This window comes from Arachis stenosperma, chromosome 3, assembly GCF_014773155.1.
Source record: "Arachis stenosperma cultivar V10309 chromosome 3, arast.V10309.gnm1.PFL2, whole genome shotgun sequence".
Classification (NCBI taxonomy): domain Eukaryota; kingdom Viridiplantae; phylum Streptophyta; class Magnoliopsida; order Fabales; family Fabaceae; genus Arachis; species Arachis stenosperma.
The window spans coordinates 51233585-51243738 of NC_080379.1; the positions used below are offsets into that span (position 1 = coordinate 51233585).

The 10154-nt window shown below is 35.4% G+C and overlaps 1 protein-coding gene across 9 annotated transcripts; it reads right to left on the reverse strand.

The window, feature by feature from the left end:
• Positions 1-4996: 4996 nt before the first annotated feature.
• On the reverse strand, positions 4997-8346 carry LOC130969957 (uncharacterized). 9 transcript variants are annotated; one of them, XR_009081971.1, is made up of 7 exons: positions 8055-8346; positions 7782-7917; positions 7353-7481; positions 7209-7245; positions 6959-7031; positions 6153-6369; positions 4997-5369 (listed from the first exon to the last, which is right to left on the reverse strand). XR_009081971.1 is itself a non-coding variant. In XM_057895878.1 (3 exons), exons 1-3 carry the CDS (start codon positions 8076-8078, stop codon positions 6187-6189), a joined length of 336 nt encoding a protein of 111 aa, XP_057751861.1. In that variant the 5' UTR covers positions 8079-8346; the 3' UTR covers positions 5384-6186. The 9 variants fall into 9 exon arrangements, 1 of the variants encoding a protein (XP_057751861.1); XR_009081972.1 differs by lacking the exon at positions 7209-7245; XR_009081970.1 differs by having other exon boundaries at positions 6959-7245.
• Between the last annotated feature and the right edge of the window lie 1808 nt (positions 8347-10154).

Consider the following 10154-nt stretch of genomic DNA (forward strand, 5'->3'; position numbering starts at 1 on the left):
TTTGTTTGAATTCATTGTATTCATGTTGCTATTTTTTGTATCTCTTACTAACTTAAGCATTGGAGATATCCAATTAGCCTTTGTTTTGTAGGTTTATGAGTTGATGAATGAGTGATCAATTTTGAGGTAGATTGAAGAACTTGAAGATTATAAACAATGGAGGATCAACAAATTAAAGTTTATAATGGTTTAAGTGAGTATATACATGATGGAACTCAAAGATTTGAAGAAAGAACCCCCAAAGGATGAAATTTTGGTGATTTTGGGCAAATGATGCATGTTGCATCGATGCAACCAAGCTCTGCATCGATGCAAAGCACACAACGTGCTATGTGCATCGATGCAAAGCCCTTTGCATCGATGCAAAGCACACGACGTGCTATGTGCATCGATGCAAAGCCTATTGCATCGATGCAAACTCGACCAAATTGCACAAAAACACGTAAATTTGGCATTTTTTGAACAACAAAACCCCTTTTTTCATCATCTTCATCCTCACAACTCATATCCCCACATTCAAACCTCCATAACCTCCAAAACAAGCTCAAACATACCCTCATACAACTCACAAAACTTTGATACCCACTACAAACAAACTACATATTTGAAGTCCCCACACTCTCCTCTACAAAACCCATAAAACAAAATCATCAACAATGCCTAGAATCAAGAGAACCATGAAGAAGTCAAAAGGCTCTTCAAGTGTGGTTCCACCTCCAAGTAATCATCCTTTGGCAAGGTACTTTGCTTCTAATGAAGATCTTCAATTCTATGAGGAAAAGCGCCGGAAGAAAGGAAATTCCTCCGAGGTATTTGGATCCGACCCTTCTTGTCATTCATAAGTTTGATACTCTTAAGGCTATTCTAGTTCATCAAGGTCTCATGGATTTGTTCAAATTAAGAGTAAATATTATCCGAATTTAGTTGCCATAGCCTATAGTACACTCATGATTGAGATTGTTGAGGGAGATGAATCAAATTTCACATTGTTCTTCAAGATAGGAAGAAAGGATTATAGGCTAGATGGTGATGAGTTAGCCCCCATTTGGGAGTTACCAAATCAAGGTGACATGTTTCAAGGTGGTAAAACCCCAATTGAGAATGGGGTATTCTAAGGAAAATGCCATGCATATGTTCAACCTTGTACAAGGAGCTCACTCCAAAATTAGTTGCAATTCAATGAGTGCGGAACATAGAACTTGTTATATCTAGTCACCTATGTATTGCAACCTAGAATATCCGGGCATGCGAATGTAACTGATGAAGATTTGATTGTCCATGTGGCTATGATAAATGGGATTAAGATTAATTGGCCATACTCATATTACAAAATGATTAGGCTCAAGATGAAGGATAGGAATGGTGGATTAGGATTCCTTTGCCTATGGTCTAAAGTTTTCGATTATGTTGGTATTGAGTATCAAATGAGATTGCCAAGGAAGTACCACCCCAATCTTGTATCAACACTCATCTTCTCAATAAAATGGGAGAAGAAATGTTGATGAGCAAGATCCTCAAGAGCAAGCTCCTCCACAAGCACCTCAAGCTCAAGAACCACCCTCCTTGGTTGATGTAATGAGAGAAGAGAATTACAATCCATCAACCAAAACATCCAAAGGATTGAAGTAGAGCATGGTAGGCAACTTGAGGCACTTAATCGTCGTGTGTCTCGTGTGGATCATCGCACGGGTCGCTTGGATCGTCGTATTGATGACCTATATGAGCATTTTGGCATCCACCTACCATATGAAGAGGATACTGATAATGATGAAGACCAAGATTGATTATCTCCTCTTCATCAAGTCACTCTCTATTGCTTTATTTGATTATATGAATTGTTAAACTAACTCCTAGTAAGCTAAGGATTTCTATTATGGTTTAAATACTTTGATATTTCCTTCATAATTTTGTTTAATGATTAAATGCTTGTATGCTTATTTGGTGAATAACTCAAAAATAGGCTTGGTACCCTATTTAAGTTAATATGCATGATGATTTTTTAGGGGGAATTATGCATGCTTGTCATATATAAAAAGAAGAAATCAAACTCTCTTCTTTTTGATAATGTCAAAAGGGGGAAGAAAAGTTTGAGGATATTTTGAAGTTTTGAGATTTTGAAAAGAAGAAATAAGTTTGCAAACATGATTCAAAAATTCCGCTAAGCAAAAACTTTGATATCAAAAATCGTTTTCTTTGATAAACGTCCTTTTTAAAGAAACAAATGCACATATTTAGGGGGAACTCTTGCAAAATTTTTCCAAGCTTCTTATCAACAAGTGCATTATTGTTGCTTTCAAAATCATTTATAAATACATATCCTCAAAATTGGTTTGTCATTATCAAAGGGGAAAATTGTAAACCATGTTGCTTGTATACGAAGATTGTATTCGTAGGTTTTGATGAATGACAAACCACAAACGACATGAAAAGACATACCAACAAACACTTGAATGAACAAGCATGAAGAGTTGAACAACAAGTTTGAGATCAATCCTAAGCACTTTGAAGTGTTTTAAGCCATTCTTTGAGGTTTGCATCGATGCACACTCATCTTGCATCGATGCAAAGCATGCAATGACTTGTTGCATCGATGCAAAGATGTTTGCATCGATGCAACCTAGCTGAAAATTCAAATTTCAGCATCAAAGGCACATTTGCATCGATGCAAAGTGTTATGCATCGATGCAAATAATTCAAAAACATAAAAAACGGCTAGTTTTGACATAAATGCTCCATCCCATTAATTCCCCAACGTTTCTAAGGTTTGGGGAATCTATAAATGGATGGATTGAAGCCTTATTTCATAGTTTTTTGATCTTAGAAAACAATCTTGCTCATATTCTTTCATTCTACACTTTTTTTAAGTGATATAGTACACAATTTGAGAGAGTAATATTAATTGGTTCAATAGTGCTAGACTTGTAATCACACACTCTTCTAGAGAGCACTCTTTTCATCTCAACAATTCTTTGAGAATTGTTTTCTTGTACACATTGTAAATTGGAGTGTGATCTCCAAGGTTGAGTCAAGAGTTACAAACACTATAGTCGGTGAGGATACCAAAGAGGTATACTAAATACTCAAGGCAAATCTTAGAGAAGGTATCTCTAAGTGGAGTGGGTTAGTATACGAGTGGTGATCATATACCGTGAGGTGTTAGAAACTAAGGACTCGGATTGTAAAAGTTTTGCGCGAGCACCTTGAAGCTTGGCAATAGTGGAACTTCTCAATTGCGATTGAGAAAGAAAGTGGACGTAGGACAAGAATGTGCCGAACCACTCTAAATAGCGTTTGCATCTCTCCAAACTCATCTTTTCAATTATTGTCTTTTACCTTTAAGCAAATAAATTGTGATCGTAAAGTAGCTTCGTAAGTACTTAAGGAGTGGCTTAAGTCCGATTGGTGAAAAACTTGATCAATTTATTTGAGTTGGTGTCTATTGGAAAGTAGAAGCTCCTTATAAATGCTTAGCAATTGAGTTAAGCTCTTGGAAAAATACTAGTACAATAACACTTTTGCATATTGTCTTTAAATTCATCAAAAAGATTCATTATTGTTGGTTTACTCAATTCACCCCCCCCCCTCTTGAGTAATTGTGCATAGGTTCTTCAGAAATGTCTCTATGGAGCATTTCATCGAACATTTTATATGTGAAGTTGGTTTTGGAGGGCCATGAGGAAGTTACCGGGAGAGAAGATTGCACAACAACGCTGCGTTTGCCACTTAGTTCACAGTACCAAGAATCAATCATCTCAAACAAACCCACCAGCACGCACGACGTAGCACTCAGAACTCTTGCAGAGCCTGTCGGAACTGATCAGGAACCACGCCAGAAGCGACCAGAGACGCCGAGAGAAGAGCTCCACTGCGGTCTGATGGTTTAACCGATGATAGGGAGTGTTTGAGGTAGCTCGCCAGTGTTAGCTCCACGACGACTGATAAACCACTATTTTATGGTTTATATTGTGTTTTATTGAGTGGTTTTATCTTCGCCGTGATTGTATATAAGATGTGTATATTAAGTGTTTCAGGCTTCATAGGGCAGGAATGGCGTAAGGAATGAAGAGGAAGCATGCAAAAATGGAAGGAACACAAAGAATTGAGAAGATGACCAGCGAGAAGTCACGCGGTCACATGGCTCACGCGACCGTGCGAAATAGAAGGAATTACCGTGACGCGCTCGCGTACCTGACGCGACCGCGCGGATTGGAAGCTGCACGAACGACGTGAAAGCGTGGATGACGCGCACGCGTGGTACGAGAAATGTTGAGTGACGCAAACGCGTGGACGACGCAGACGCGTGACGTGTGCGATCTGCAGAATTACAAAAGTCGCTAGCACAGATTTCGGGCCGCATTTCAACCCAGTTTTCGGCCCAGAAACACATATTAAAGTCAGGGAACATGCAGAGACTCAAGACATCAATTCATATCAGATCATAATTCAATTTTAGGTTTTAGATGTAGTTTTTAGAGAGAGAGGTTCTGTCCTCTCTCTTAGGATTTAGGATTAGGATTCCTCTTAAAGGATTTAGGATTTCAACTCTTCATCAGGTTCAATATTCCTTTTACTTTATATTTCTCTTTTATTTTCAGATACTTTAATGCTTGTATTACATATGTTGCCTATTTGGCTTATGAGCCATTCATATTAGGATTTTCTTTATTTAATATAAATTGAGGTATTTCAGATTTATATATTATGGATACTTTAGCTTTATCCAATTTATTTTCATTCGAGTAGATTTTTCTTCCCTTTTGGCTTTGGTTGATTAATTGGTAACTCTTGAGTTATCGAACTCATTGTTGACCGAAAATTGGAATTCTTCAAGAATTAATTCGAGTTCCAATAACTCTAGCCTTTCCCAAGGAAAGACTATAACCTGAGGAATCAAAATTAATTCATCCACTTGACTTACCTTCACAGTTAGAAGTTGACTTAGTGGGAGAAAAATCAAATTCTCATCACAATTGATAAGAATAACCGGGATAGGACCTCCAGTTCTCATACCTTGCCAAAAGCTTTATTAGTTATTATTTTAACGACTTATTATTTTACATTATTTGTTCAACCCTTTTCAAAATCCCAAAATATATTTTTCCATAACCAATAATAAATCATACTTCCCTACAATTCCTTGAGAAGACGACCCGGGATTTAAATACTCGGTTATCAATTTTAAAGGGGTTTGTTACTTGTGACAACCAAAACTTTTGTAAGAAAGGACTTTTATTGGTTTAGAAGCTATACTTGCAACGGGAATTTATTCTGAATTCTAGACCACGCCAAAGTTCTCTCTTCAACGACCTGGCACGGCGATCCTCTGGTAGAAGTAGTGCTCCTCAGGCGGTCTTCATGGTCTTCTCCTTCTGGAAGCGCAGCATCAGGAACCTTGTTAGTGCACCATATTTGAAATATCACTTTTCTAATTGAATCTTGGGACAACACATCATTCATTTATTATTAGATATCATTACGAATATTTACATATTTTTTCAATCAAATAATCAAATTTAGAATAATTAAATGATATATTAAATTATTAACCAAAGCTGCAATAAACGAAAAATCAAACATATATTTTTATACAGAATGATTGGTTAATGACTAATATTTAATATACACGTTGTGTAATTAATTTTGATACACGGTGTGAGTCTACATGTTTTGTCCCTTAAAATACTAGCAATTGAGAGTTAAAATATCATTTCCATTTCAAGAATATGTAACTACTCAACTATTGCTTTTTGGTGAGTGAAAATTTATAACACTACAAATATTGTGTGTAGCAGAACTGAAGTGTATCAACTATTGAACTACCCTCTCCCAAAAAATTTAAAAAATAAATAAATAAATAGAAAAGTATCAACTACCACTAATAGTTCATCCTATAAGTCTATGACATGTAGTGGGCTTTGGTGGAATCAGTCAACTCAGCAGGTGAATTACTCTGTATCTGGGACTAATTAACTTGTAGCCCAAAATACTTGAGATCTGATAAGAAAAGCACTCCCTTTTGTTTCCATCAATCTAATGAACCCCAATTTATATTTTTTGCATAACCCTTTCACCATTTCAGCCTTACCCATGCCCCCCAAATCCCTAACATTCTAGAACGCTATTTTCATTTATTACAGAACTTAGCACCTGACCTGAGGGATTTCTTGCGCTCGTAAACACTTTGGCCTACTCCTTCTTACTTGTTTGCTTCTTTTCATAGTTTTTGGCGCTATTTTCCTTCCAAAGAATAGCCAAAACCCTTGCACGCTCTCCTTCCTTGATGATGATTCCACCTTCCTCACATATCTTCACGGTCTTCTCAGCCTCCCAGCGCGACTCTAGCAATCTCTGTATGCTCTCAGCGCAACTCTGCACTAATGCATTAGTCATTAGTCCTTCTCAATATGAATTGCAAAGACATACCAGCCAGTTAATAAGGTCTACATGAGTTCTTTTAGCAAAGTTCCTGTAAACTCTGCTTCTTTTAATAAGTTTAACTACAACCAGAATATATAGTAGTACTGAAATATCATTGCCACAATGCATAGTTATTTTAAGTAGTTCATCACTTATTCCTCTTAAATAAGGTCTTGGTTTTGAGTATTATAAATCATTAACTAAAAAGAAAACATAAAAAATAAATTAACGTACTAAGAGAACTATATATCTCACATATAATGAGCTAAACTCTAACCAAATAAATAAATTAATTAGGCTCAAAGGAATACTTCAGTAAGTTTAAATTTTTAAGTGACTTAAACGAGTCAAATCAATTCCATTTTACTTACTAAATCAATCTCTTTTTCTCCTTTAATCTTGAATAATTCACACATAACATATATAAAATATAATATAATTTATAACAGTAACATACACTAACCTCTACAAAGAAATAAAAAAACAAGTGAAAAATCTTTCCAAGAATGGAAAGATCAGAAGAAGAGGAAGAGCTACCTACATTTCTCACAACCACGTCTATAACTGGGCATGAATTTCCATAGAAGTTGAAAAAGAGGCTACTTGAAACAGATCTAACAAACAACACCATAATAAGTGAAGACATGGCAATAATATTGGTAAAAACCACTACTTTTATTGTCTCCATAGAACTATTTGGATTAAGATTGAATAGCAAGCTAAAAGTACTCTAATAAACAATATTTCATATTGATTTATTGCATGAAGAAAACTAAGTTAAGAAGGACTACCGCAGCAGACTGGCTCACCAGCAGTGGAGCAACACTGCTGCAGAGGCAAAATATAAGAGGTGGCAGTGGCATCAGCAGATAAAGAACTATCAAAAGCCTAAAATAAATTAAACTTAGAACATACAACAAATGAAATAGTAATACCAAACACCAGACATGCATCAATGGTAACATGTATGCTCGGACAACAATGAGCTGGCAATGCTTCCTGGTGTAGTTATCTTTCTCGTTCAGTTTTGAGACAGAACTTGGAGCAAAATCCAAAAAGACTTCCTGTGTTCAGGAATACATGAGAAAAATTAATAGAATTTTTCGAGCAGTAGCTACATATGAAAATGGTAGGAATCAATGAAAACCAAATAGAAGTACTGGGAATATATATTAACAAGCCAATTATTCAATGAACATTCTCTTCCAACACAAATAATATTAATACAGAAATGAAACATTAGACCAAATAAAACCCAAAGACTGGAAACTCTGAACAAATAAATAAACCATCAATACCAATCAACAAAAATTAAACAAAATCAAAACCCTAACCGTGAATGCTTAAAGTATGAAAAAATTAACCTGCTTATATGATGTAGAAAAACTAGCAGAACAGAACAGGCAAAGCAGTAGCAGTTCAGCACCACATAGCAGCAGCTGAGCACTACCACAGCAGCAGCAGAACAGAACCAAATATCAAGAAGTTTAGAAACAAAACCTAAACCAAATATCAGAATAGAAAAAAAATAGTTTAGAAAAATTAGAAAATATGAAAAACCAAGAAATCGAAAACAAAAAATCAAATTCAAAAACAAAAAATATAAGATCAAGGAAAAATTTGACCAAATAATTTACCACGGCGCTGCCAATGCTGAACATGGCTGACGGTTGGCGCTAACGGGTGGCGAAGAGGAGGGTTGAGAGAGGAAACAGAGGTGCGACGAGTGTGGGAGAGGGAGACGGCAACGGCAGCGGGTGCTGAGCGATGGAGGGAGGAGCGACGATTGAGGGTTTGCGAGATAGAGCGCGCCGAGGGAGGCCTTGCCAGAGGGAGTCACCGCCGAGGGAGGAATAGGGGTTTACAGGAGAGACGGAAGGAGCGCCGACGTAGGGAGAATAGAGTAGAGTGAATCGAGAGCCTTTTCTCAGTGACAGTTTTTTGAAAAAGGTCCTGGGAACCTTGTTGCCACGCTTTTTATGGGTGTCAAAAGAGTTAGAAAAAATAGGGACACTTCAAAAATGTGACAATGAAAAATATTTCGCCACGCTTTAAAAGCATGCATGTTTCTCTTTATAATCACGCTTTGGTAAGCATGAAATCTAAAATGTGGTTAAATCTCTTATTAATTGCCACTTTTATAAAAGTGTGACAAGAAAAAAGTGCGCGCAACAGACCGGTTTTCTTGTAGTGTGGGTTGTTGAAGGAGATTTCAGAGTTCAGTATCTGGTAAACTCATCAAACAAGTAATCTTATTCTATTGTAACTGGTATGGTCCTACTATTAGCCCCACTAGCATCTCAAATTAAGTTTTGATAATAATACAAATACAATTTAATAATTTCATTAAATGATATCTAATTTTTAATGGGTTAATAATCAAATTAGTTCTCGAAAAATAAGACATTTTTTTAAATTTATCACTGAAAGACTTTTTCAATCAAATTCGTCCTTCAAAGATTGCAAATTAATCATATTTGTCCTCCAGTCACTTCATTAACAATTTTCTTCAAAGATTAATGTTGTAAAATGTTATATATAATACATGATATGTCTAATTGGATATTGACTAAATATGTTTATGAAAATTTATTAATTTAGTCATTTTTTCTAATTACAAAAATCTTATTCCTAATATGACCTAGTGACTAAATTGATAGATTTTCGTAAACATATTTAGTCAACGTCTAATTGAACATGTTATGTGTCATGTATGTTATCAATTAACATTTCATATCATCAATCATTGACTAAAATTGTGAGTGGAGTAACTGAAAAACAAATATGATTAATTCGTAATCTTTGAAGGACCAATTTGATTGAAAAAGTCTTTCAAAAACGAATTTAAAAAATATCTTATCTTTTAAAGACTAATTTGACTATTAACCTAATGTTTAATATATTAAGGAAATTTTTTTTTCTTAATGTAATCACATTTGGAAATACCTAAACCTAAAAAAGCCTAAACTTAAAGTAAAATAACCTTAGAAGTTAAGTCTCAACAGACTACTTTAGAAGCATATTACAACATAATATCATACCTCAAAAGCATAACATCATTCTTTTGTATGTAAAACGCTTAAAAGGAGCAAAAAATGCTTACATTAGAAATGCGTCCGAAGAAACGTACACTTTGTCCTGAGAAGTTAACTATTGTAAGAGAGATGATAGATACAATCCCTTCATCCTCGCACAAAAATGCGCATAAAGATATTTATATATTCAAAGATCTAATTCACTGTTTATCAAATTCATAATTCACACCTTTGTAAAGAATAAGTACTACCATAGGAAACATAAATCTTGCACCTGTAACATAATTCATGCATCTGTGTGCTAAGCGAATATAACATAAAAGCCTTTAAAATATTAAATAATTGTCATAATTGGAAGTGTCAAAACACTACATGAAAAACATTAAATACAATCAGATTTAGTGTCGGAGGTTAGCAACGACTTTACTAGCGAATTTGGTAATAAATTTATTGGGTAAAAAAATTATCATCAGATTCGGATTCCAACGGTAAATTCACCAGTAATAATAGGAGAGAAAAAAAGAAAAATCAGCGTGATCATTACCATCAGATTTAGAAGCGAAAAAATCCGATGGTACGATAATTAAATGAAACGTGTCGTTTTGGTCACAGGATGTGCGTTACTGGCGAATTCGCGAACCCTTCCCCTCTATTTCTGCAACATCATCAACCTCACTTGTCTCCCTTTTCTCTTTCTCTCTC

Bases quoted from the DNA above. Each gene is read 5' to 3' on its own strand.
- LOC130969957 (XM_057895878.1), bottom strand. From the start codon at position 8,078: ATGTTCAGCATTGGCAGCGCCGTG. The intron at 7,482-8,054 runs GTAAATTATTTG...TCCTGAACACAG, and splicing joins TCAGCATTGGCAGCGCCGTG to GAAGTCTTTTTGGATTTTGC. The intron at 6,370-7,352 runs GTATTACTATTT...GCATTAGTGCAG, and splicing joins TGATGCATGTCTGGTGTTTG to AGTTGCGCTGAGAGCATACA.